Raw genomic sequence first — 27,766 nt, forward strand, 5'->3', positions numbered from 1 at the left:
AATCCCCGAATCAGAAAGGGAGACTTGATGTAGCCTTTGGTTGGTGAAAGTGAACCAAGATATATCGCTGTGTTTGATATTCTTAACCCTTTATCTCTTTACATTCTGCATTGCATTTTATTAGTTTACTTGATATTCATTCTAGTTATCAGTTTACGCTTTTGTTACGTTTAAGATTATGAGTTTGTAATTTTTTAAATTGATGATTATTTTGTTGCAAACCTAATTCACCCCCTATTAGGTTGCTATCTAGTATTTACAACAATTGTATGTATTATCACCATGACTATCATGGTATTCACAATACTTTGAAGAGTCGAAGTATTTTTGGGCTTCTTGAGTGGTGTAGGGCAAGGCGCATGAGTAAAAGCAGTATTCATGACCTCTTTGTAGATCCTTGAAGAAGTTAATGTTAAGTAATTAAAGAATGCCTTCCATACCTCCTTCCGAAATTCTTCCTATCATGATGACTTCACTCGGAGTTACCTTTCTTCTTGCTTTGGGTTTTACCTTTCGCTATCATCATTTTTCCTATCGGCCCTGCTAGACTATCCTCCATGTTGACATATTTCGTTGTCCTCCTTGAGAATTCTGTCATATCCTATGGTGGTGTGGAATGGAGTATCAATCCTAATCACACATACCAAATGAAGCTTGACCTTTGGGTCTAGACTTGGGACGATGGTCGCCTTCTTGTAAAATTTGCTAAGGAGATCCTGTAACCTGTTGTTTTTTTTATTGCTTCAACTTTTCCAAAGAGTGTGAAGATTTTGGTGAGCCTTTGCTAGTGATAAAGTGATGAATGAATTGCATGGATAATTCTTCCCAGTTCCTAATGAAATTGGGAGGGAGCGACTGAAGCTATCGCAAGGTCGATATACTTAGTGTTAAAGGGAAAGTTTGGCAAACGAGAACCCTTATATTTTAATTTGTATTGTATAAGTTTATACTATCAGACCTAATAAGCATATCAAACGAGCTATTATATTTTGGGTAACTAAATTGCTGATAATAAGTATGAGTACGAGCCTATAGAATATGAGGACAAACATTCAAGTCGTTATCCACGCAAATATGAAAATGAGTATGATTACGTTCTAAAATGTAAGTATGAAAATGAATACTATAATACTATCTCCGACCCTACCTGACATCCCTATATGCACCACACACAAAAATAGAAATCTCACACACAAGCAAAGCACAAAAGGGCAATCATACACACAAGCCAAGAACAAAAAAGCAATCACACAAGCCAATAACAAATAAAGCAATCACACACACACAAGCAAAGAACAGAAAAACCAATCTCACACACACTCCGTTGCAAAGAGGATGCGTAATAGACAAAAGAGGGATAGCTTATAGGGGAAGGGGGCATACCTTCACCCACTGCAACCTGTTAAGCCTAACCACACAGCACCAATGCTTTCCTTTCTTTCTTCAAATACCCATCACACCACCATATTCTTCTTCTAATCTTCAACCATATCCGTTTATGCTAATTTCTCTGACTGGAGCTTTGGTGCCATCTTTAGAACGATCTGGCATTGTACCATTAGATGGCAAGAAAGCTCAGTCAGATAAATTAGCAAAGATCAAGTTCACTCCAATGCGTGTTATTGATTTAGATGGACTCCATTGTGAAAGCTTTTTTTTTGTCTTAGTTGTTTGTGATAAATAAATAGACACTTTTATAGGCTTCTTAAATCGCAAAATTATGATGATATTTTTTTTTGTGTAGTCAAATCTGCACCTGAAGCTATAGAGGAAGTTATAATGATGAAATGAAGAAGACAGAGCTCTACTGGTAATCTTCTTAAACATGGATTTTAGTGATGATCTTGTTCATGTGTGTATATAATATGGACTAACTCAACCGTGAAGGTACATTCATAGGCGTGGAAACCTGATGCTGTAAATGAAGAGCAGCAGAGACGGAATCAGGAAGCAATTTCATCAAAGCCTGCTCCATCAGAAGACAATTTTGAGATGAAGGTCATGAAAGCATAGAAATTTCCATGATTCTTAGAAATGTGCATGTTTATTAGATATGAAAACATTTAGTCTGTAGGAATAGGTTTCTGAGTTTTAAAGGATGTGGTTGGCTATCAGCTTAATAATTGAAGAGAGTTTTGTTCATCTGTATAAATGTTGTCTTATCCTTTGGATCCTATGCAGCCAACTATTCTTTGCAGCCAATTCAGATTTTTTTTTTAAATATTTGGAGGCAAATTCCAAGTTTTACTTAAATTTGATTTTTGCACTACTGATAGTACATATGACATTGAATGAGAGTATGAGACAAGATAAAAACTTGTACAGTTTTCATTCTTTCCTTTGTTATTTTTTGTTCATTCTTCCGCCCTTCATTTTGGTTTATATATTTGGCGTCCACCTTTAATGAACTTTCTGATTTCTAGCAAACACAGCTACACAAGCCCTGAATTGGATACATATAATCAAATTTTTGAGTTCAAACTTTTTCCCTGTTTCTTATTTGGAAGTCCAGGTTAAAATCCAGGTTCTTTCACAACGGTGAAATAAGGACGGTCTTGTTTCTCATGATTTGCCAAGTTAGCACTTGTATCATCAACCTTCGACGATCTTTACCGCAGTCCTGCACAACACAAAATCATTGAAATTTGCAGTCTAAAGGAGTCCCTAATATTGTAACATAGAAATTTTATGGAACCATTACTTACCCAAATGGACTTTGTTTGATGGAAAGCAGTTCAATATCTACCTGCAATCCGCAATAATAGGTTGAAATCAGTATTGCTATAAATTGAAATGTAGTAGATCAAGGGCGTTTAGATTAGGTATTTCACATATCATCACAACATTTGGGATCTTCACAAATTTTATTGACCAATGAAAACCCAAAACAAGCATTTTTCATCCTTAAAATCAAATTAAGTCTTTAGACCATGGATTGATTCTCCTTTTTACTGATGTCTATTTGCCAAATGTATCTGATCAGTTAGAGCAATGGTGGTTATAGAGGGAGTCAGAAATTTAATAATTCAACCTAGAACAATATTTGGTTTATGTAGATGCAGAAGTACATCATGTGATATGGAGCTAAAGTGTTAATTTTAGCATCTAATAGCCTAAACAAGTCATAACAAAGAGATCAGAATAATTCACCTCTATTGTTGCATTTGGAGGTATTTCTTGGACTCCCTTCTTTCCGTACGCAAGTTCAGGAGGAACAATTAACAATCGCTGCAGAAAACCAACTAAATTACACTGAATGAAACCTATGATCCAACCCAAAATGTAACCGATTTACAGCCACTTATTACAAAAATGTTATCCCAGATAGAACCTGTGTTGGATGCAAACCAAAGAGTACTTATTGAAGCTTATTTAATGCTTTTTCTAGTAGATAAGCTTCAGTAAGACCGTATCCAAATGGGCTCATAGTGTGCTAAGATAACTTAGTGAGATGTCAGAACCCCTTCCAACTTCTTTTAGGTCTAGTTGTGCAACAAAAAAAACTTCATAGTCTAAATGGCTAAATATATAAAATGCTTGAATAATTATATGATCATAAAGGGTAGAAATTTAAAGTAGTTTCAATTTCAATGTGTTGCTCTGTAGTTTTCTGAGTAGTGGCTGATAAGCTTCTCAGATCAAATTGAAAAAAAGGATTCACACACTTAGTTTTACTGATTGTCCAGATTAGGATGAAATTTGTAACAAAACAAAGAGACCAGCTTGTAGAATCTGCTTTTACCTGGCCTCCTACTCGCATGCCCTGCACTCCTAAATCCAACCCTTTGAGGACATTTCCTCTCTCAGATTCGCCTACATCAAATCCATACGGCTGCAGTAATTTCACAAATGTTCCAATTAATCAACACTCAAATTTTACAACAAAAAAAGTATCATAGATTTATACATTATGGCCGTCTAGATATCATCATGGACATGGAATCAGAATTCATCTTGTCAGGAAACCAAGTGGACAGCACACATTGATATTTCCACATGTCTGAGTGCATATCAGCTTATGCTTTTCTATAAGATCTCTAAAAAAAATATCTTTTTTTAGGTAGTTAAAAATCATTTTTTTTTTACCTGAAACAAATGCACTCATAGTCCTAGAAAACAATGTGATGGGATGTTGAATGAGAGGGGATAGATTTCAGTTACACAGCTAATAAGTAGTAACACATGTTCCTTCATTTTTTAACCAAAGCTATAATTGGACTAAGTTAAAAAATTGTGATGTATCCTGGTCAAAGGGAGAGATACCATAAGGTGATTCGAGATTGAGTTTTTTTTATCTTATCAAGTTGGTCTACTAGTCAACATACTTCACATAAATATGGAAATATTTGCTGTAAGAGTTTTGTACATGAGGAACTACCTTGTTTATACAAGGAAAAACCTGTTCACTTAGAACTATCAATTAGTGGATAAGTAGATTTTGGGAGAGTTACTTGGACTATACCGTTCCTCCTCCAACGCCCATTCCTTGTCTACTGGTCATAAAGGTGATACCTCTCCACTTAGCAACATAATGAACCTAAAATATGATAATCTGATTATTTCTAAATTATGAGTAACATATAAACACTAATAAATTGCACTTGCAAATGAGGGGGGGAGGGGAAGGAGAAGCTCATAAGATCAGTAACATATAAACACTAATAAATTGCTTTTGCAAATGAAGGGGGGAAGGGGAGGGGGAGAGGGGAAGGAGAAACTCATAAGATTAGTATACATGGATGCACATATCAACCTATCAGCACCAGAACAGAAACACATTAATATTCTGCTAGAATCAATCAGGTGCTATATTGGAATTCTTTTCACAATTAAATGAATCCTTATAAAGTATTCAACAAAATATCATTTTCTTAATAACTGTGAGACACCTGAGAGTATTATCTAGTCATTGGCTCATGTAATTATAGAGACTGAAGGTTAACAAATGCTAGCAATAGAAAAAGTCAATCATCAACAATTTCAGGCATCTGATCGTTTATCTTTTGATCATTCTCACCGCTTCAGTTTTTGTGGTCTTCTTTTGTCCAAAATTTAAGTAGATATGAAATTGAAATCCATGTTATGTAAATTTCAGTGTTCAGAATATAATTTAATATGCATCCATCAGGTTTACTGGTGAAGTTGAAAACATTGACAAGCTTTGGCCACTGAGCAACTTTACAGTTTCCCCTTCAAATAATTCTAGAATTGAGTCGGTATTGAAGACCAAACTAAATGGTAATCTGTAATCCCACCATATAGTTTATGACTCGAAAGTGTTCAGGAAGGCTCTCTATAGAAACAAATTTTTAAAGGTGTACTATGTGTATCATATTGACATATCTAGGAGCTCTTCTGAGTAAACTCTATATGATGCAGAAGAACTGAAGAGTGAAACATAATTAACTGCATTACAACCGTACTGCGACACGCGATCCTTTTACAGCCTCAGCTCCATTCCCAACTTTCAAATCATAGTACCTGGAGATATCAGAGTTTCATCACAAACTGGCCCCAACTAGCTATACACATCTCAAAAATGAAATCAACTAAAAAAATAGTGTGGAAGTTTCAAAATCAAACATTGAAAAAAAAACTAAAGATTAGTCTATCAAATGCAGCCAATCAAACCAAAGTACCAGAGTCTGTTTCTCTGAGCTGAATAAAACTTATATACATCTTATATGTGGGGGAATTTCTCTAATGGTTATATCTATTTCAAGGGGTTTTAACACACTTCTAATCATCAAGCAGTGTGCTTGGTTTCCATTGGGAAACTCCATAATCGATTCAAATAGTGTAAAATCAACTATGGATAAAAATATTGATGTTTGAGAGTCATTTTGCATAATTGGTTTCAGACCCCTAATCAATTCTAATAGAAGCTAGAAGAGTAGCTTCTGAGTTGAACATAATCAGTTGTGGGATTTTACAACAGAATTTCACAATATTACCCAACAAAAGTTACCTTTTCATAAATCACTTTACTTTAAACTCACTTTTACTTTTACTGTAATCAGTTTACTAAAATCAATTTTGATGGGCGCTAATCCGAACACTCACTAACTAAGTCATTAGTCATCTGAATCTGATGCTATAGCCGAAGTTAGAAGGATCCACAATTAAAGGGATTTGAGAGGTGATTTACACTTACTTCAGACCATTGGGCAAGGTTGTGAAATCACTTTCAGGAATTTTTGCTCCTCGTAGCTTCAGAGACCAAAAAAGTGCACAATTCCAATTAGTACTTAATTTTTTTCAAATTCATCCTTTCTTATTTTCTCAAATAACATAATGGGGTAACATACAGCTCTTCTACTTGTGCTAACAGCTCCAGCCACATCACATGCAAAGACTCCAGCAACTGACACAAGACAAAACATTCAACCAAGTCACATTGAATGGCATGTATGAAGAGAATAATAAAAGATAGAAAACCAACCAGTTGTGATGAGACAACTGAGTAATTCTCTTCTTCCTTCAATCTGTAAAGACTCTGTAACTGGTTCTGCAGCAGTTTTATTAGAGGAAGAACATGAGCAGCGGCATGGTAACCTGTATGATGTTTTGTTGTGTGTCCCTGTGGAGTAAGTGAAATGTGAAATGCCTTAGCATAGCTTGGATGAAAGCAACAAGAACATATATAATAGAGAAGAAGAGTAAATTAAGAGGAGTTACTTGTTGAGAAGAGAATGGAGTTGAGGGGGCAATGAAGAAGCATAGGAGGACGGATCAGAGAGAGTTCCATGATGTTGTTGACTATTAATGTGAGACCAGAGTCTAGTTTATTTATTATTATAGATTTAGTCTAGTTTTGGTTGAGAGGAAAAAGAAAGAAAATAAGGAGAGGATAACGTGCGGTTGATTGCATCCACAATTTTGAACCAGTTAGAGATTACAGATTCTGAAATGAAAAGATGATATGATTATTCACACACTCACTTCATTTACACACAAAATATCTAACATACGCAATTATAAATACCCCACACTAGTAATGCGAGATAAATTATTGGGCTAATTTTTTTTTCCATCTACCAAAATTGTGCGATTTAGTTGTTTCATTTTTTAAACAAGCAATCTTGGTCTCATAATTTTTAATGGAGTTGTCTAAATGATTCATGAGAAAGTTTGGGTTAAATAACTCATCGTCCAATCACGTTAAAGATTATAATGTATAATGTATAATCTATAATATATAACTAAATTTATTTTAACCAATATTCTCCTTGCAGCAATAAACAAATTATAATGTATATAAAGTTTAAAATGAAATTGCATCATCATTTATTTTTCAACAATGCAGTGTCACAACTTATACATCAGACATCAAATTTTCTTTATTAGATAGTATCAATGACTACCTAGTTGAGCCAGATTGGACATGGACCAAAAAAGCACATATTAGAACTTATCTAATGCACTTTTTAATGGAGAAACTCTAATCAGTGCTATTTGGCTGTTTGGTTCGTATCCAAATGGGGCTCATGCTATTTTGACTTAAGCACTAGAACAAAACCTTGCAGTAGCAGAAACTTCAGGTTTCGGTGATCCATAGAAAACAGAATGCTCACCAAAACACTTAATTTCACCTTTCTCCTCTGGTTTCACTCTTACCTTTTCACTTCCTTCCACCCATCTCTTCAACCTTTTAAGCAACTTTCTCCTTTTGGAACTTGCTTGATCATTATGAGCAGAACCAATGCAAGAAACCTTGTGATTCTCCCAAAAGGAACACTGAAATTCATGCTCTGAATCATACTGCATAACTCCTCCATTCCCTTCAAATTCCAGCTCCATATTATGGTCTCTATCCTGATCCTGTTGTTTCTCATGGTTTCCCAATAACTCTTGCCTTAAGAAAGCATTGATCCTCCTCAAGTTAATCAATTCTTCAGCTTCAGTTTCGCGTTCCTTCTTGACCTGCTCTAATTCATTCAGAAGCAGGCTGTAATCTTCTGATTCAATCTGCAAATAATATTTCAGTGGTTTTCTATGAACCTGATCCTTAGAAGGAAATTCTTCTGCTGTGTCAAGCTTCTTCTGAAGTTCATTCTTCTCCTCCTGCAATTGATCCAAAACCATTTTTAGCTCTCTGATTTCATCCTCTAACTTGTTAATCACACTAATCCTTGTTTGCAAGGCATCATGGCTCTTCAAGATTTCTTCTTGTTCCTCTTTGATCTTCAAAGTCTGCTCCTTTATCAAGTGGGATTGCGCCTTTGTTTTCCTATGTAGCTTCTGAACCTTCCTCTGAAGAATCCCATATTCTGATTTCCAAAACTCAAGCTGTTCAATGATCCTCAGGTATTGGACTGCAAAATTCTCCAATCTCATAGTTTCTGCCTCTATGGATGAGGCCTCTCTATCCAAGAATTCGACGCGTGCGGTCTCCAATGCCAGCATGTTGTTGATTTCCATTAGCAGAGATTCTTGCTCTTTCATTTCACAATACTCTTCAAACTGCAAATTTAAGGCCAATTCTCTCATTTGCAGACTTTCGATTCGGCTTCTTAGGCCAGTGATCTCTTGTTCCAAACATGGATGGTTGTCAAGGATTTCCATGCTCCCAGAAAGGACACGACACACTTTTTGGATGTTAACCGTGTCACTGTATCCGTGTCGTGTGGTGTCCGGTGTCCGTGTCAGAGTCACAACAGGTTCTTCATCTTCCATAGAAGAATGGCTAGGAAAGCTTTCTTCATGTTGTTTACTTCCTTCATGACAATTGGTTACAGGGGAATCAGGCTCATTTTCTGATGAAGAAGAGATTTTGGATAAGCTTTTCCTTGCCATGATCCATGCATAGATCAAACCAGCCACAGATACAGCAAGGGGAACACCAGCTCTGAGGATAACTGGCTTTAGATTTTCTGGCTTCAGTGCTGTGTTTTCCATCAAGAACAAAAGGAGAAGTTTGTTAGACTATTCCAATGATCAAAATGCAATTGAAAACTAAACCAGAAAAATCTGAATTTGATCCTTCTTAATGCTATCAAAGGTTTTAAAAAGTTATATAATTTAACCTTGTTTATTTTCTTTGTTTGGAAGAATAGTTTACATGTGGCTTTTTGACCACTCCAAAAGGCCTTCTACGCCACCATCAACACCATCCTCCTCAAGCTATAACGAATCTGATTCCTTTCTGTATTAATCTATTGCACTTGGAAATTGATATTTGTCATGTTGGGCTTCTTTTCTTCCATGAGGTATTTGTGATATTAGTTATATTATATTTTCTCCATATGCTCAAGCTTATACTAATGGTAAGTTTAAGAAGAAAAAAAAGGTACCTTTTGGAAGTTACTTTTGGAAATGAGCACTCTAGGTGCTAAATGCTTCTGTTATTAGAAATTTGGCCACATATTTACAAATAACACAATAACTACTAACTTAAAGTTCGGGTAAAATTAGGCTGAGGGGCAGTTTTCCTAATCTAAGGATAAAAGCAAACTTCAATGTATTAGTAACTCACAACAGGTTAAGTAACCTTTTCTTCATATTCTTTAATTAATACTTTCTAACATATTTTTTTATTATTTGAAATTGATGTAGGATCCAAGAGGGGTAACTCAGTTGGCAACGCAAGCTGAGTGTGTGGGAAGAGCTCCCGGGTTCGTTCCCCACACATTACACTCTCGAGAAGGAATGATGAGCCTTAAGTCCTTAACTGTTTGAGGTGTGAAGAGGTGGAGAAAGAGAGAAATAGGAAGAAATGAGAGAGAAAGTAAAAATGTAATATGTGATTTGATTGATAGAGAAAAGAGAAATAATAAAAAATGAAAGTGGAAAAGGAGTGGAGAGGTGTGTATATATCATAACTCGACTAAATCATGAATTTGACGATATCCAAAGGTGACCGGGTACCAGATGTGTATAAAAAAAAATTGATGTAGGTTTCATTGAATTAATACTCTTGACTTATTAAATTAGGAGTTTGAAATTAAATTTCTTTGAAGCCGCAAGGTATTTTACTCAAAATAAAGTCTTAAAGATTTTTTTGAAGTATAAAGAAATGTTAAAAGTCTACATGTTATGCCAATATGTTATGTTAAAAACGTAAGATAAAAAAATGGTTTAGGAGCATCCGAACACCTAAGGCATAAATTATTAAAGTTTCATATGAAGAACCAAATCTTAAAAGTTGCATTGGTTATGGGTTTGAAAAGCAGGACTAGAAGCTTTAGGATCATGTGTTCCAAAGCCAAATACTTAAAAAACTTAAAGCCACAGCACCCTCTATCTCTCTTGGGTCTGTTATCTCTTGTCCATTCAGCTGAATGTGATGCATGCCCTTTCTAGCTTCTTGGATCTTACAGACTTTATGAAAAAATCTGGAATTTTTATCACCATCCTTGAGCCACCAGATCTGAGCTTTCTGTAGCCATTTACTTTCCTCAACTCTATAAAGGATCCACAGATTATTGATGATGATTGATGACCAGCCTCTCTTTTCTCAGCTCCACACTCACCCCTTCACACTCCATCCTTCCAACCACCACCTATAAATTATCTTCAAGTTCTTTTATTTTTTCAGTACCCCACACACCTCTACTCTTTCTCCACTCTCATATACCCCTCAAACCTTTCACGTTTTGCATTAAGACATAGCTTGACCATCCTTCCACTATAGCCGAGCACCACCAATCCTCCACCACCTTCTTGAACCCTTCTTCCATGAGCCAGCAATTGAAGAAGCAAAATGGTTTTGGACCAAAGTCATTTGATCCGAAGGTAATTGAAACTGCCCTGTGATCAGAGATATTCCAGTCCTCAACTGATTGTGCCGCACATTAAACCTCAAAATTGCTTCATCATTAAGCAACCATCGGTCAAGTTTTCTCCAAAGCCCTCAGTTTGTTGTGTTGTTCCATGTAAAGTTACCATTTCTAAGTGGCAGATCTATTAGCTCTGTTATGTTATGTAGTCTATTTGTAGTCCCACATCGCTTATGTAGTCTATTTGTAAGTCCCACATCGCTTAGAATAAGGAGGAGGTTGACTTACTCCTACTATATATAAGCACCTCATTGTAAGCATTATACACACCAAAGAAATATTACTACCTAGTGTAGCCGTGGACGTAGGTACACACATTGTGTTCCGAACCACGTTAAAAACTCCTGTGTTATATTTCTTTCTCTCTTCTCTCTTTTCTATTATTGCTCCCAACAACTGGTATCAAGAGCTTTAGGTTCGTGGGATAGATCCTCAGTTTAGAGGAAGAAGTGGGAGCAATGGCGCTAGAAGAAGGGAAGGTGAAGATCGAGAGGATCGATGGCAGAGACTTCGGGTTTTGGAAGATGCAGATGGAGGACTATCTGTACCAAAAGAAGTTGTATCAACCCTTGACAGGGAAGAAGCCAAACGACATGAAGCAGGAAGACTGGGATCTGTTAGATCGACAGGCCCTTGGTGTGATCAGATTGACGTTATCAAAAAATTTTGCCTTCAACATTGTGAATGAGAAGACTACTGCAGATCTGATGAAGGCATTATCAAATATGTACGAGAAGCCATCTGCCGCCAATAAAGTACATCTGATACGACGTCTATTCAATCTCAGAATGGGAGAAGGTAACTCTGTAACTGAACACATTAATAGCTTTAATACAATCATTTCGCAGCTATCGTCAGTGAAGATTACCATTGACGACGAATTGATGGCCTTGAGTCTGTTACAATCCTTACCGGATAGTTGGGCTGCAACTGTCACTGCGGTTAGTAACTCCGCAAGGGATAACAAGCTGAAGTTTGATGACATCAGAGACCTGATCTTAAGCGAAGATATTCGCAGGAAAGATTCAGGAGAGTCTTCAAACACTTCCGGTTCAGCATTGAATACTGAAAGTAGAGGAAGAGGTAGCCAGAAGAGTCACAATCAAAGCCAAGGCCGAGGCAGATCAAAATCAAGAGGCAGAAGTCAGACAAGAGTCAGGAATGACATCACTTGCTGGAATTGTGACAGAAAAGGTCACTTCACCAATCAATGCAAAGCCCCATGGAAGAAGAAAAATTACCAAAAGAGGTAAGATGATGATGAATCTGCTAATGCAGCAACTGAGGAAGTAGCAGACGTATTAATTTGCAGCTTGGATAGTCTTGTTGATTCATGGGTTATTGATTCAGGTGCATCTTTTCATACTATTCCTTCAAAAGAATTATTATCTAACTATATATGTGGAAAGTTTGGAAAGGTTTATCTTGCAGATGGAAAACCACTTGATATTGTGGGAAGAGGTGATATTGATATCAGATCCTCTAATGGAACTCTCTGGACATTGCATAATGTCAGACATGTCCCTGGAATAAAGAGAAATTTGATCTCTATAGGCCAGTTGGATGATGAGGGTTATCACACGACTTTTGGGGGTGGAGCTTGGAAGGTGACGAAAGACAATCTGGTTGTAGCTCGAGGAAAGAAACGAGGCTCCCTTTATATGGTTGCAGAGGAGGACATGATAGCAGTAACTGAAGCTGTCAATAGCTCATCTATATGGCATCAAAGACTTGGACACATGAGTGAAAAAGGAATGAAGATCATGGCATCAAAGGGTAAGGTGTCAAATTTGAAGCATGTTGATCTTGGTGTTTGTGAGCATTGCATTTTGGGGAAACAAAGAAAGGTTAGCTTCTCAAAAGCAGGCAGGAAATCAAAATCAGAAAAGCTCGAATTGGTGCATACAAATGTGTGGGGTCCAGCCCCAGTGAAATCTCTTGGAGGTTCACGCTATTATGTCACCTTCATAGATGACTCAACAAGAAAGGTATGGGTTTATTTTCTCAAAAATAAATCTGATGTGTTTTCTGTGTTTAAAGGGTGGAAAACAGAAGTTGAAAATCAGACAGGCTTGAAGATTAAGAGTCTGAAATCTGATAATGGCGGGGAGTATGACAGCCAGGAGTTCAAAAAGTTTTGTTCAGAAAATGGGATCAGAATGATCAAGACAATACCAGGTACACCTGAGCAAAATGGTGTCGCGGAAAGAATGAACAGGACCTTGAACGAAAGGGCTAGATGTATGCGAATTCAGTCCGGGTTGCCAAAAATGTTTTGGGCAGATGCCATTAATACAGCAACTTACCTGATAAATCGGGGACCATCTGTTCCCTTGGATTATCAGTTGCCTGAAGAGGTATGGTCTGGAAAGGACAAGACAATACCAGGTACACTTGAGCAAAATGGTGTCGCGGAAAGAATGAATAGGACCTTGAAAGAAAGGGCTAGATGTATGCGAATCCAGTCCGGGTTGCCAAAAATGTTTTGGGCAGATGCCATTAATACAGCAACTTACCTGATAAATCAGGGACCATCTGTTCCCTTGGATTATCAGTTGCCTGAAGAGGTATGGTCTGGAAAGGAGGTAAGTCTTTCACATTTGAAAGTCTTCGGTTGTGTCTCTTATGTTCTTATAGACTCCGATAGGAGAGATAAATTGGACCCCAAGGCCATAAAATGTTTCTTTATTGGTTATGGGTCTGATATGTATGGCTACAGGTTTTGGGATGAACAAAACAGGAAAATCATTAGAAGCAGAAATGTTACTTTTAATGAAAGTGTGCTTTATAAAGACAGGTCTTTTGCAGAATCTATGAGTTCAAGTAAACAGTTGGAACTTTCTGAAAGAGTGGCATTGGAAGAAATTTCAGAAAGTGATGTAGCCAAAAGAAACCAGATTAATCCCGAGAACGAGGATGATGAGGTAGAAGTTGAGCTGGAACAAGAGCCAACAGCAGTAATTGAAACTCCTATAACTCAAGTGAGGAGATTTACAAGAACGCCGAAAGCACCACAAAGGTATTCTCCTTCGTTGAATTATCTGTTGTTAACTGATGCTGGAGAGCCAGAATATTTTGGTGAAGCCATGCAGGGGAATGACTCTATCAAGTGGGAGCTAGCAATGAAAGACGAGATGACGTCCCTTCAGAAGAATGGAACATGGTCTTTGACCAAGTTACCAGAAGGAAAGAAAGCTCTACAGAACAGATGGGTCTATAGGCTGAAGGAAGAATCTGATGGCAGCAGAAGGTACAAGGCAAGACTTGTAGTGAAAGGGTTTCAGCAGAAGCAAGGAATTGACTTCACAGAGATTTTTTCTCCAGTTGTCAAAATGACCACTATAAGAGTTATCCTGAGTCTTGTAGTTGCAGAGAATCTTCACTTGGAGCAGTTAGATGTTAAAACTGCATTCCTACATGGTGATTTGGAAGAAGAGATTTATATGACACAACCTGAAGGTTTTGAAGTTCCAGGCACGAAGAATCTTGTATGCAAGCTTCACAAAAGCTTGTACGGTTTGAAACAGGCACCGAGACAGTGGTACAAGAAGTTTAATGAGTTTATGAGCAACTCAGGTTTTAATAGATGTGACATGGATCATTGTTGCTATGTTAAGAAATTTGCTGACAGTTATATTATTCTTGCTTTGTATGTTGATGACATGTTGATAGCAGGATCAAATATGACTGAAATTAACAGGTTGAAGCAACAGATGTCAGAAAACTTTGAGATGAAGGATCTTGGTCCAGCCAAACAAATCCTTGGTATGAGGATTTCCAGAAATAGATCAGAAGGTGTTCTGAAGTTGTCCCAAGAGAAATATGTTGAAAAATTACTGGACAGATTCAATGTTGGAGATGCCAATACCAGAAGCACCCCTTTGGGAAATCACTTAAAGTTTTCAAAGAAGCAGTCCCCACAAACAGATGAAGAAGAAAGTTACATGTCAACAGTTCCTTATGCATCTGCAGTAGGGAGCTTGATGTATGCTATGGTTTGTACAAGACCTGATATAGCACTTGCTGTGGGAGTTGTCAGCAGATTCATGTCAAATCCTGGGAAGGAGCATTGGGAAGGTGTAAAGTGGATACTGAGATATCTGAAGGGTTCTTCAAGAATGTGTCTATGCTTTAGAAGAAATGATCTCACTTTACAGGGGTTTTCTGATGCAGATCTAGGAGGAGACTCAGATGGTGGAAAAAGCACCACAGGTTATATTTTCACCTTAGGAGGAACTGCTGTGAGTTGGAAGTCTAAACTTCAAAATAGAGTTGCTCTCTCAACCACTGAATCAGAATATGTTGCCATTTCAGAAGCAGCCAAGGAGATGATATGGCTGAAGAATTTTCTCAAAGAAGTGGGAAAAGAACAAGATGTTCCTCCATTGTTTAGTGACAGTCAAAGTGCTATTTGCCTTGCAAAAAATCCTGTCTTTCACTCTAGATGCAAGCACATACAGATGAAGTATCATTTCATCAGAGAACTTATTAATGATGAAGAATTATCTCTGTTGAAGATCTTAGGATCAGAGAATCCAGTTGATATGTTGACCAAGACTGTTACAGCTGATAAGCTGAGGCTTTGCATTGCATCAGCTGGCCTTCGAGGATAATTGAAGACGAAGGCGCTACACTAGGTGGAGAGCAGATTAGCTTATTGCTTACAAGAAGTTACTACAATTAGACTCCAAGTGGGAGAATTGTTATGTTATGTAGTCTATTTGTAGTTCCACATCGCTTATGTAGTCTATTTGTAAGTCCCACATCGCTTAGAATAAGGAGGAGGTTGACTTACTCCTACTATATATAAGCACCTCATTGTAAGCATTATACACACCAAAGAAATATTACTACCTAGTGTAGCCGTGGACGTAGGTACACACATTGTGTTCCGAACCACGTTAAAAACTCTTGTGTTATATTTCTTTCTCTCTTCTCTCTTTTCTATTATTGCTCCCAACAAGCTCATATTGCTACACAAAATGCTTGAAAATTTGATCTCCCACATTGTGGTTACCATCACCCCTTCTCTCATCATCGTTTAGAGTCGCATTAAAGTCACCTCCCACTATGGCAGCACCATCGTGTTGGCCCAATTGAATCCCCAAGTTTGCAAAAAACTCCCCTCGCTCACTATCCTCATTAGGGCCATATACATTTGCAATAAGACAAATATCATTGCTGTTCAGCAGCTTCACTAACAGGATGAGGAATCTCGAATTTCTACATACCCGGATGACTGACAATGATTTCCTCTTCCACATGATAAGGAGCCCCCCAGAAGCCCCTTCTGCTGGACTAGTTTCGAGCTCCATGCCTCGCGCCCAATCCTCCAAGACCTTCTTATTATTTTCATTAATTTTTGTTTCCTGCAGCAGTGTTTTCAGGCCTGACTTTACTAAGAGCTTGTTTTATCGCTATCTCTTCATTGATTGTCCCAAGCCTCGAATATTCCACGATACCCACACCCTCTCCATGGTAAAATAGGGACAGCAATGGAGTTAGCACCTTCTTGACCTGATCTGGTTAGTCAATCCTTGGATAGCTTCTTCATCAGAGCAATCATACACCATTCTCAGATAAATCCCCATCCTCCACGCACTCCTTGCTCTGGTAGATATGTCGTATGGATCCTGGGCCTCCTGACTGAGGATGCTGAACTTCCTAGCAAAAGGGGGAACAATTTTAAACCATAAATTTGAGGTGTTTATCCTTACAATTCCTCTCATTATCACGGAATTCCAATGCAACTTCTCTCGAACCGAAGCTTTTCACTTTGATGTCACTGAAGCCTTTTGCTAGCAGGAAACTTCGAATCTCCCCTGTTTCTTGAAAATTCCGGGTAGTAGCGATTACTATTCTTTTTATCCTCTCCAAATCCTCACTACTAGGCATGAAACAGAACTCAGCTCCTATTCTCTCCTCTACAGCGTTGTGTTTGTCTTTAGTGGCACCGGTAGCTTTGGCAAATATCCCGTATTCATTCCAAACAAGCTAGAGGATTCTCTTCCATTGCCTCTATTCAATCTAAATGGATATTTTGCCCAAGTTACCTTAACCAGCCCCCCATTTAGAGTTTTACCAACGCTCCCCTGGATAGCTTTTCCTGCATCTTTCTTGTTTGTAAATATGATAAATCCAAACTTTTCCAGGCGGTACCATTTTTTCTGTCTTTGGACAAAGGCACTCTCTATGCTGACAAACTTCTTGAAAAAATCCTTTACCTGTGTTTTTTTTTATAGGCAAATGTTAGTTGTTAATTGTTAGTAAATTAGTTCCTTCGCCAGGATTCGAACCCGGGCCCTTCACCCTGCAAATCCCATCATTCCCTTAGCTCACTAACCCTTCCCCCCACAAATCCTTTACTTGTTGATAGGATACGTGCTCCAACAAGCCATCAACAAACACTGTGCGATTTTCTCCCTCCTTCCCCGCATCATTACCCAGAGTTGTGTCCTTAGTTTTAGTCATCTTGAGTACAGGGGGGGAGAAACAACATTATAGTTACTATTAAACAACACACAGAATCATTTAAAAAATTTAAAAATAATTTCGAAAACATATATTTACAAAATACATTTAAGGAACATATAGGTTGGGTTGGGGTAGGGAAGGTCAAATGATCAAATCCTGGAGGGCGCAATTTATCTTTTCGATGTACCAAAAATATTTACCATATTTACTTGATATAAGATATATTACTTTGTGTCGATAATTTAGGTCGATAATTAAAAGTTTTTACCTTTTATTTTTTCTCAATTTAGGTCGATAATTAATATGAAAATAATAATGGAAATAAGTAACTTATTAACACAATTATTTTTTGTTATATTTAAAATGCAAAAATATTTGAATATATATTTAATTACACTATAATAATAAAATAATATAAAATATTGTAAATAAATCCGTCAAACGCACGAGTATTATACCTAGTTAATTAAGAATAATGACATAGTATATCATTAATTTGTATTTATCAGGGCTTATATTATAAACTTTATTATTTATTACTTTTGTAACTTTCCTATTTAAAAATTTACTTTTATATTTGAAATTAATTAACAATAATGTAGTTCATGATGAATTCGTAAGAAATAATTAACTAAAGAAAATGATGATGAGTTTAGTTTTTAAGTTTTTTAAATTTATTTTTATTTTTCCAAGATAGCCCCACAGTTGGCAGGTGTGAGATTAATCATCTCGAGACTTAGACATTAAGGCTAAAGAGTCCAACTATGCTGACTTTATTTTATATAATTTTTTTGAATAGGACTTTATTTTATATAATTAAAACATGTTTATATATCTATGTGTATGAAATTATCTAGAACTTAAGAATTAATGACAATATTAATAAAGAATTAGTGAGATCATGTATCATTAATTTGTATTAATCTAAAATCACAACATTAATTTTATTAATTATTAAATTTAAACTTTCTTATATATAAATTAAATTCTATACTATAAAATTAGATATTGTTATGTTTATATTTTTGTATAAAGTTCATGATATGATCACTCATTAATTAAAGAGATGGTGGTAATATAATTGAAAATTAAAATATTATAAAACATATATTATAAAATTGAAATAAATAATGTAATTATTTAAAAGACATTTTAATTTTTCATGTGTTTTAAAATATTAGTGATAATTTATTAATATATTTATATAATTTTAATAACTAATATTATTAATAAAATTATATTTTCGAATAATATTCAATAATTTATAATATTATTTATTTTTTTAATATATGTGTTTCTTCAATCCGTTATTGGTAATTAGTAACTAATGTTGAAGTATTAATATTTTATATTTAATTTCTTAATATTATTAACGGTCATTAAGTGTGAATGAATTTTTTTTAACTCAATTAAAAATTAGAAATACAGTCATAGATGAAATGTTTCTGAGGATTTCTTTTATTTTTTTAAAATTATTATTATGGCTTCCTATCGGGAAAAAAAGAAGAAGTATTATTCTCCATATTCATTTAATCTTCTCAAACAAGCGCTGGCTATATTATTGTTCCCCAACTGGTAATTAGCTAGCATATAATATTGAATCTTATCGCTCCAGTGCTTTACGATAAAATTGATTGCGCATTATTTACAGCTGGGTCTCGATTATGGGGTCAAGATGTTGATAAGTGTATCAAATACTTTTTTGATATCATTTTGGGCTCTATAAAATAATATGATGCTTGTAGCAAGATCAAGACAAAAAAAACATTTTCCCAATTTCCCTCATATTCACCACCATGCGAGGTAAGGTGAAGCTTGAGTACATTGCTGATGAAACTTCAAGGAGGGCAACATACTTGAGAAGGAAAAAAGGCCTCCTGAAGAACCTGGAAGAACTCACCATCCTTGCTGGTGGGATTGATGCATGTGCTCTTATTTATAGTACAGAGTTTCATGCTCAACCAAAGGAATGGCCATCCCCATCGGAGCTTCAAAGGATAATCACCAAGTTTAGAAGTTATCCAGAATTGGAGCGGGGTAAGAAGATGATGAACCAGGAGAGCTTGTTGAATGAATTGATTCTAAAGGCCAAAGAGAACTCAGCAAAAATGCAGAGGAAGAACAAGGAGATAAAGATGTCCTTGCGCCTGTTTGAAGTAATCGGCAATAAAAATATCACTGGAACTATGAACAATGATGAGTTGAATCAAATGGAATGGGAAATTGATGAAAAGTTGAAGCGAGTGGATCAGAGGCTCATTGAACTAAACAACAATGCTTCAACATCTCAGAGCCAAGCTCAAGTGGCAGATTCAACCTTAGTGGCAAATGGAGCAACTATTCAAGCAGAGGCACATGTGAATCATAGCCAAAGTGATGAAATGTATAAGAAAGCCACACGAGATTTTACATCTTTTCTTAAATATATCAATGGCGGAGACGATGATATTTCAGATTAGGGCCGATGGTTTTTTTCTTATTGGTTTTATTTGGTAGTAGAAGCAAATCTTCGAGGCGTAGGTCATTATATGGCATCATCGAATTGGTTTTGCTGTTATTTCTAGGTTCCAGTTGTTTTTTTTTTGTGTTATTCGTTGGCAAGTTTGAGTTTTGTTCTGACGGAGGCAGACGTATGGGTTTTGTCTCTTTTTAGTTTTGTGATCCTTTATCGAGAGGACTTGTATCTCGACGCTTTTATAATTCAATAAATTTGTTTTGCTTTAAAAAATAAATGGTTGAGACAATGATAACGTTCGAAGATGTCAAATTAAAGGCCATAAAAATTGTTGTCTCTTTCGCTGAGTTCTAAGAATATCCCCCTTTATTTGCTCTATTTTTGGTCGTTTTTTCCCTTTAAATTTGTGTAGACAAAGTAATAAGTAATCATGGTTTAGTCTGGTACTATTCGATGATGTGTTTGAATGTGTTTTCTTTTGGCTTAATTACACATTTGGTCCCTCACCTATATCCTTTTCACGATTCTGGTGGAACAACAATTAATTGCATTACGCATCCCGGATAAATACCTCTGTTTGCAGAATTGGTTTTCCTTCCATCTTCCATCCAAAAACTAACGGAAGGCTGACGTGACATTTTTTTCATAATATTTTAATTAGAAAAATTAATTATGTAATTGAATCAGGTTTTTCCCAATTGTAATTTTGGTCCTCTTCCCTCAACCACCACTCATCATCCTCTCCTCCCTCCAGAAACTCATCAAACCCAGAAACTCAATAAACTCGGAAATTCATAAATCATCGTCCTCCTCCTTCTTCCTCACGAAACATGTTCCAGATTCAATATCACCACAACAAAGAAATATTTTCATTTCATTAAAACCTCTGTTGTAAATGAATATGATCCTGTCAACAGTTTAACAGCCTAGATGAAATTCTATTCTTGATCCCTACATCCACAATTTTGCATAAAGATCCACTTTGTACCCTTTATACTCATATCATGCAAAACAAGATTACTCATGTCTTGTATAAATCAAAATACATCCTTCAACTCATATACCCATATCATGCAACTTTTATATCAATATTTATCCAGAGCATTTTTAACCCATTTTGAGACAACCCAAATGAAAAAACCTTGAAAATTTCAAGACTTTTCCATCATCTTCAATTCCAGACATTAAAAATCCAAACTTTAACATCAAATAATAAAGCCCAAAACAATCCCAGAACAGGAAAATCATAGAGGAGAGAGTCAAATAAGATCCAATTTCGAGAACGATTTAGATCTGGAACATGGGCGATTGGACTGGGCGAGCCCCTAGAGGGGCAACGCCCAGCATGTAGCCCGTCCTGTAGCGGGATCCTGGCCTTAAAGTTGGGCCTTGATCCTGGAGGCCCAATTGGCCCAATAGGTAGTACCCAAGCTCTATAAATAGGAGGTAGATACCAATTGTAAGGGACTTTTGGCTCATTTGGGAAAATCATGCATGAAATTCAGCATTCTCTCTCAGCACAATCTCTCTACCTCTAGGTACTATACCTCTCTTCAATGTTCATTCCAAGAACATTTGGCGCCGTCTGTGGGGACTGTAAACTTTCTACTCCCATTCACGTGGATTGATTGTGCAGGAAGTTATCTCTGATTGCGATTAGGCAATTCTCTGGTTTTCTGATTTTGATTCTGTGACCGGTGTTCGTTTTCCGATCGAGTTTGCGTCATTCCTGGTTTGGATGGAGACTCGACGCAGGAGGCAGCATCATTCACCAGTGCGACAGCGAATTTCGCCGCCTCGGCGGCCCCATCGTGTGGTCCTGGACTCTCCGGTACGAACGGCGGGAGTAGAGCCGCCTTCTCCTCCTCCATCACCACCACCTCCTCCATCGCCTTCACAGGTTGGATCTCTGGAGCACTCACCAGAGAATTCACCTGCTCCGGAGCAACAACCGGCGGTAACGCAGGAGCAGTGGCGCCATTTGATGCGCAGCATCAGCAACATACAGCAACAGAATGAACATCTACAGGCTCAGTTGGATTTCTACCGTCGCGAGCAGCGAGATGATGGAAGCAGAGAAGCAGATTCCGTGATTGAGAGCGTGGCGATTCCGGATAATATGAAAACGTTAGTTCTGGATTCTTACAGCGGAGATTCCGATCCGAAGGATCATCTTCTGTATTTCAATACGAAGATGGTGATAATTGCGGCGTCAGATGCGGTGAAGTGCAGGATGTTTCCGTCGACGTTCAAATCGACGGCGATGGCATGGTTCACGACTTTGCCGCGCGGATCGATTTCACATTTCAGAGACTTTTCATCCAAGTTCCTGGTGCAATTCTCGGCGAATAAGAATCAGCCGGTGACAATCAATGACTTGTATAACATTCGACAGCAAGATGGAGAGTCACTGAAGGAATACATGGCACGGTACAGCGCTGCATCGGTTAAGGTAGAGGATGAAGAACCTCGAGCTTGTGCTCTGGCATTCAAGAATGGTTTGTTGCCGGGAGGGTTGAACAGCAAGTTGACACGCAAGCCGGCACGCTCGATGGAAGAGATGCGTGCTCGCGCCAGCACTTATATCCTAGACGAAGAGGACGATGCTTTCAAACGAAAGCGCGCGAAACTGGAAAAAGGCGACACATCACCCAAGCGCGCGAAAAAAGATAGGAGTGGCGAAGATAAGAGGGATGGCAGGCAGCAGAGGCCGGATAAGGGGAAGGCGGTACTCAAACCGACCAAGGAACAGTTGTATCCACGACGCGATGATTATGAACAGCGCCGGCCTTGGCAATCTAAGTCTCATCGCCAGCGGGAGGAAACTGATATGGTGATGAGCACAGGTTTATCGGATATGCTCCGAGAGGCGAGGGACGCAAATTTAGTGGATGAACCGGAGGCCCCAAAATATCAGCCACGGGACGCTAATCCCAAGAAGTGGTGTGAGTTCCATCGGTCCGCCGGGCATGATACGGACGACTGTTGGACTTTGCAGCGGGAGATTGATAAGTTGATTCGGGCGGGATATCAAGGAAATCCCCAAGGTCCGTGGCGCAATGGTGGCGATCAAAACAAAGCGCTTAAGCGAGAGGAAGAGCGAGCGGACACTAAGGGCAAGAAAAAACAAGAATCAGCGGCTATCGCCACAAGAGGGGCTGATGACACTTTCGCTCAACACTCAGGACCGCCCGTCGGGACCATAAACACCATCGCCGGAGGATTTGGCGGCGGTGGCGACACACATGCGGCGCGGAAACGACATGTTCGTGCCGTTAATTCCGTTCATGAGGTCGCTTTTGGATTCGTGCATCCTGACATAACAATCTCGATGGCAGACTTTGAGGGGATAAAGCCTCATAAGGATGACCCGATCGTGGTGCAGTTAAGGATGAACAGTTTCAATGTTAGAAGAGTACTCCTGGATCAGGGGAGTTCGGCTGATATTATCTATGGTGATGCATTTGACAAGTTGGGACTAACTGACAATGATCTGACTCCATATGCAGGAACCTTGGTAGGTTTCGCGGGGGAGCAAGTAACGGTTCGAGGATACATTGACCTAGACACAATATTTGGGGAAGATGAGTGTGCCAGGGTTTTGAAGGTGAGATATCTAGTTCTCCAGGTGGTGGCATCTTACAATGTCATCATTGGGCGAAATACATTAAATCGCCTTTGTGCTGTAATTTCAACAGCCCGCTTGGCGGTCAAGTATCCGCTAAGTAGTGGGAAGGTTGGAAGGCTGAAGGTAGACCAGAAGATGGCGAGGGAGTGTTACAATAATTGCCTTAACTTGTACGGCAAGAAGAGTGCGTTGGTCGGTCATAGGTGTTACGAAATTGAAGCTTCGGATGAAAATCTGGACCCACGGGGCGAAGGGCGAGTAAATAGGCCCACGCCAATTGAGGAAACGAAGGCGCTAAAGTTTGGCGATCGCACTTTGAAGATTGGGACCAGACTGACGGAAGAGCAGGAGACGCGCTTGACAAAGCTGCTTGAGGAGAACTTAGACTTGTTTGCTTGGAGCTGCAAAGACATGCCTGGAATTGATCCAAACTTCATCTGCCATCGATTAGCATTAAATCCAAGTGTCAAGCCAGTTTCACAGCTCAGGAGGCGTTTGGGTGGCGACAAAGGGAGGGCGGTGCAACAGGAAGTTGACAAGTTGCTGGCGGCAGAGTTCATCAGGGAAGTGAAGTATCCGACGTGGTTGGCGAACGTCGTAATGGTGAAGAAGGCGAACGGGAAATGGCGAATGTGTGTAGATTACACAGATTTAAACAAAGCATGTCCAAAAGATTCGTATCCCCTTCCCAGCATCGATAGCCTTGTTGATGGTGCCTCGGGCAACGAACTGCTTAGCTTGATGGATGCTTATTCTGGCTACCATCAAATCCGCATGCACCCGGTAGACGAGGACAAAACGGCTTTCATGACCGCCAGAGTCAATTACTGCTATCGCACCATGCCGTTTGGACTAAAGAACGCTGGGGCGACCTACCAAAGATTGATGGATAGGGTTTTCGCTGGGCAGGTGGGAAGAAACATGGAGGTTTACGTTGATGATATGATTGTTAAATCAGTACGTGGTTTGGACCACCATCAAGACCTGGAGGAAGCATTTGGCGAGATAAGGAAGCACAATATGCGCCTCAACCCGGAGATATGCTCTTTTGGTGTTCAGGGTGGCAAGTTTTTGGGATTCATGATCACATCCAGAGGAATAGAGATAAATCCGGATAAGTGCAAGGCGATTCAGCAGATGAAAAGCCCTTCTAATGTGAAAGAGGTCCAACGTTTGACAGGGCGAATAGCAGCGTTATCTCGGTTTCTTCCTAAGTCTGGCGACAGATCTTTCCCTTTTTTCAAGTGCCTTCGCAAGAATGTTGCATTTGAGTGGACGGCGGAGTGTGAGGAAGCTTTTGTTCGCCTCAAGGAACTCCTATCCTCACCACCAATCTTGTCGAAACCAGTACAGGGGCACCCGCTGCACTTGTACTTTGCTGTGAGCGATAGCGCTTTGAGCTCGGTGATGCTGCAGGAGATAGAGGGTGAGCATCGAATTGTCTATTTTGTTAGTCACACACTCCAGGGTGTAGAAGTTAGATACCAGAAAATTGAGAAGGCAGCACTGGCGGTCCTCGTCACCGCCCGGCGATTGAGACCTTACTTTCAGAGCTTCCCAGTGAAGGTGCGGACGGATTTGCCTCTGAGACAAGTGTTGCAGAAACCGGATTTGTCGGGAAGGTTGGTCGCCTGGTCGGTTGAGCTGTCTGAATATGGGTTGCAGTATGATAAGCGAGGCACAGTTGGCGCACAATCACTGGCGGATTTTGTGGTGGAGTTGACTCCGGACCGGTTTGAAAAAGTGAACACTCAATGGACTCTCTTTGTGGATGGATCCTCCAACAACAGTGGTAGTGGCGCGGGAGTAACGTTGGAGGGACCAGGGGAGCTTGTGTTGGAACAATCGTTGAAGTTCGAATTCAAGGCCACGAACAACCAGGCAGAGTATGAAGCTCTCATCGCCGGTTTGAAGTTGGCGCGTGAGGTAAAGATTAGAAGTTTATTGATAAGAACGGACTCGCAGTTAGTGGAGAACCAAGTGAAGGGCACTTTTCAGGTCAAAGATCCTAATCTGATCAAGTATCTCGAGCGAGTGAGGTATTTGATGACGCTTTTCCAGGAGGTTGTGGTGGAGTATGTTCCTCGGGTTGAAAACCAGCGGGCGGACGCGTTGGCCAAGTTGGCGAGCACGCGGAAGCCCGACAACAATAGAAGTGTGATTCAAGAAACGCTGGCGTTCCCCAGCATTGAGGGCGAGCTCATGGCTTGCGTGAACAGAGAGGGGACATGGATGGGTCCCATAATATCTATCTTGGCGGGGGACCCGGCAGAAGTGGAGCAATGCACGAAGGAACAACGGCGGGGGGCGAGCCACTATACTCTCATTGACGGACACTTATATCGCCGTGGTTTTTCAGTGCCGTTGTTGAAATGCGTACCGCCAGAGAGGTACGAGGCGATAATGTCTGAGGTACACGAAGGAGTGTGCGCGAGCCACATCGGAGGAAGGTCTTTGGCTTGCAAGGTGTTGAGGGCGGGTTTTTACTGGCCCACCCTCAGGAAAGATTGTATGGATTTCGTGAAGCAGTGCAAGAAATGTCAAGTGTTCGCGGATTTGTCTAAGGCACCGCCAAAAGAGTTGGTAACAATGAGCGCCCCATGGCCTTTCGCCATGTGGGGTGTGGACTTAGTAGGACCTTTTCCGACCGCCAGGGCACAAATGAAGTTTATATTAGTGGCGGTGGACTACTTCACTAATTGGATTGAGGCTGAGCCCCTAGCCAAGATTACTTCTGCGAAGATAGTCAATTTCTACTGGAAGCGTATTGTTTGCAGGTTCGGGATCCCGAGGGCGATCGTGTCTGACAACGGGACCCAGTTTTCAAGCAGCCAAACAAGGGAATTTTGCAGGGAAATGGGCATACAGATGAGGTTCGCCTCTATTGAGCATCCGCAGACGAATGGGCAGGTGGAATCTGCAAACAGAGTAATCCTACGAGGACTAAGACGACGGCTTGCGGAGGCTAAGGGAGCTTGGTTGGAAGAACTTCCGGCGGTTCTATGGTCGTACAACACCACTGAGCAATCTACTACAAGGGAAACTCCCTTTAGAATGACCTATAGGGTAGATGCCATGTTGCCGGTGGAGATTGACAACTTTACATGGCGGACTCAACCAGGTTTTGAAGGGGAAAATCAGGCCAACATGGCGATGGAGCTGGACCTTTTGTCGGAAACGCGCGACGAGGCGCACATTCGGGAAACAGCGATGAAGCAGCACGTGGCGGCAAAGTTCAATAGCAGGGTTCGCGTCCGAGATATGCAGGTCGGCGACCTGGTCCTCAAGTGGCGATCGGGAGCCCCGGGGAACAAGCTTACTCCTAACTGGGAAGGGCCCTATCGCATTGTTAAAGTTCTTGGTAATGGGGCCTACCACTTAGAAGAGCTTGACGGAAGGCGGTTGCCTCGGTCGTTCAATGGTTTGAACTTGCGCTACTATTATAGTTGATCGCCGGCGAGAAAGTGAACAAGGCGGAGTCGCCGGGGCAAGATATCTTTGAAAATTTTCTGAAGTGTTTTCAAATTCTCCAATGTATTGCAATAACAAAGCGTGCTCTTTTTCTCCGAAAGGAGTTTTTTAATGAGGCGCTCCATCAATAAAATAAAACGAAAATTCATGAGATTCGTGTCCAAAAATTCCAGGGATTCCCTGACGATCGGAATTGCCGATCGACACAAAGAATTACGGCGATCACTAAGTGGGACAAGCTTGATCCCCAAAGGGGCCTGCTAGAACCCTGAAGGTGGTGGCGATTCCACAAATGGCCTTTGACGCCTGGGAATCACCCCCCGAAAAGTCCGATGTGATCGCCGGTCCCGTAAGCGATGTGCTGGGTAAGTCTCGCCAGAATACGACGAGCACCGTTAACTAGGCAAAAGTCTTGGGACCCCCAAATGGCCATTGGGACCCAAGCATTGTAAGCCCCGAGCGGGCAAAGCCCCGAGCGAAGCCCTCAAGAATGGAGGCCATTTATCCCTTTGTGTGGAAAATGTTAAAGTCTTGGTGGGGAATACCAAGCAACAAGTCCTAGTTAAAATTAACGCACAGAATCGTTAGGCGTAATTCAATCACATGACGCGTGAAAAAATAGCGCAAGATATAAGGTCGGCGAATGAATATTTGGCGAAAGTATTCCAACATGATTTACAAAATATCCAACGACGATATAAAAGCTATGGCAGAAGGTTGCTTATATATATAAATGGCGGGAAAGTGCATTACAAAAGGCGGAAAAGGCTAAGTGACATTAAAATTACATTGTTCATTGTTTGTCTTTTTCTCCTGTTTCTTCTTCTTCCTCTTCTTCTTCTTCTTCAGTCGCCGTCCAGAGGTGTTGATCAATCAGGGGAGGATCGTCAGGACCAACTAGCCCTTCGGCGGTTATCTCTTTCATCACTCCCAGGGCGCTGAAATCAAAGTTTGGGTACA

The 27,766-nt window shown here is 39.6% G+C and overlaps 3 protein-coding genes across 4 annotated transcripts; 1 reads left to right on the forward strand and 2 right to left on the reverse strand.

Annotated features, from left to right (window-relative positions):
• Positions 1–2,300: 2,300 nt before the first annotated feature.
• On the reverse strand, positions 2,301–6,846 carry LOC130720349 (peptidyl-prolyl cis-trans isomerase FKBP16-4, chloroplastic). Its single transcript, XM_057570975.1, has 10 exons — positions 6,679–6,846; positions 6,443–6,580; positions 6,309–6,364; positions 6,155–6,210; positions 5,424–5,481; positions 4,463–4,537; positions 3,743–3,832; positions 3,151–3,228; positions 2,706–2,746; positions 2,301–2,620 (listed from the first exon to the last, which is right to left on the reverse strand). The coding sequence occupies exons 1-10, from the start codon at positions 6,746–6,748 to the stop codon at positions 2,593–2,595; spliced, it is 690 nt and encodes a 229-aa protein (XP_057426958.1). The 5' UTR covers positions 6,749–6,846; the 3' UTR covers positions 2,301–2,592.
• A 390-nt stretch (positions 6,847–7,236) lies between these two features.
• On the reverse strand, positions 7,237–9,169 carry LOC130721344 (uncharacterized). 2 transcript variants are annotated; one of them, XM_057572123.1, is made up of 2 exons: positions 9,027–9,169; positions 7,237–8,885 (listed from the first exon to the last, which is right to left on the reverse strand). In XM_057572123.1, the coding sequence occupies exon 2, from the start codon at positions 8,794–8,796 to the stop codon at positions 7,501–7,503; it is 1,296 nt and encodes a 431-aa protein (XP_057428106.1). In that variant the 5' UTR covers positions 8,797–8,885; positions 9,027–9,169; the 3' UTR covers positions 7,237–7,500. The 2 variants fall into 2 exon arrangements, with proteins under 2 accessions (XP_057428106.1, XP_057428105.1); XM_057572122.1 differs by lacking the exon at positions 9,027–9,169 and having other exon boundaries at positions 7,237–8,983.
• A 9,879-nt stretch (positions 9,170–19,048) lies between these two features.
• On the forward strand, positions 19,049–19,711 carry LOC130719150 (agamous-like MADS-box protein AGL80). The gene has a single exon (XM_057569790.1). The coding sequence runs from the start codon at positions 19,049–19,051 to the stop codon at positions 19,709–19,711; it is 663 nt and encodes a 220-aa protein (XP_057425773.1).
• Positions 19,712–27,766: the final 8,055 nt, after the last annotated feature.

Source organism: Lotus japonicus, chromosome 5 (genome assembly GCF_012489685.1).
Source record: "Lotus japonicus ecotype B-129 chromosome 5, LjGifu_v1.2".
Classification (NCBI taxonomy): domain Eukaryota; kingdom Viridiplantae; phylum Streptophyta; class Magnoliopsida; order Fabales; family Fabaceae; genus Lotus; species Lotus japonicus.

What these genes read in the sequence shown, in the direction of transcription:
- LOC130719150 (XM_057569790.1), top strand. Translation starts at nt 19,049, where the DNA reads ATGCGAGGTAAGGTGAAGCTTGAGTACATTGCTGATGAAACTTCAAGG.
- LOC130721344 (XM_057572122.1), bottom strand. Translation starts at nt 8,898, where the DNA reads ATGGAAAACACAGCACTGAAGCCAGAAAATCTAAAGCCAGTTATCCTC.
- LOC130720349 (XM_057570975.1), bottom strand. Translation starts at nt 6,748, where the DNA reads ATGGAACTCTCTCTGATCCGTCCTCCTATGCTTCTTCATTGCCCCCTC. An exon ending in CTCCATTCTCTTCTCAACAA is followed by an intron (nt 6,581 to 6,678) that starts GTAACTCCTCTT and finishes CTTACTCCACAG; the next exon opens with GGACACACAACAAAACATCA. An exon ending in GCATGCGAGTAGGAGGCCAG is followed by an intron (nt 3,229 to 3,742) that starts GTAAAAGCAGAT and finishes GGTTTTCTGCAG; the next exon opens with CGATTGTTAATTGTTCCTCC.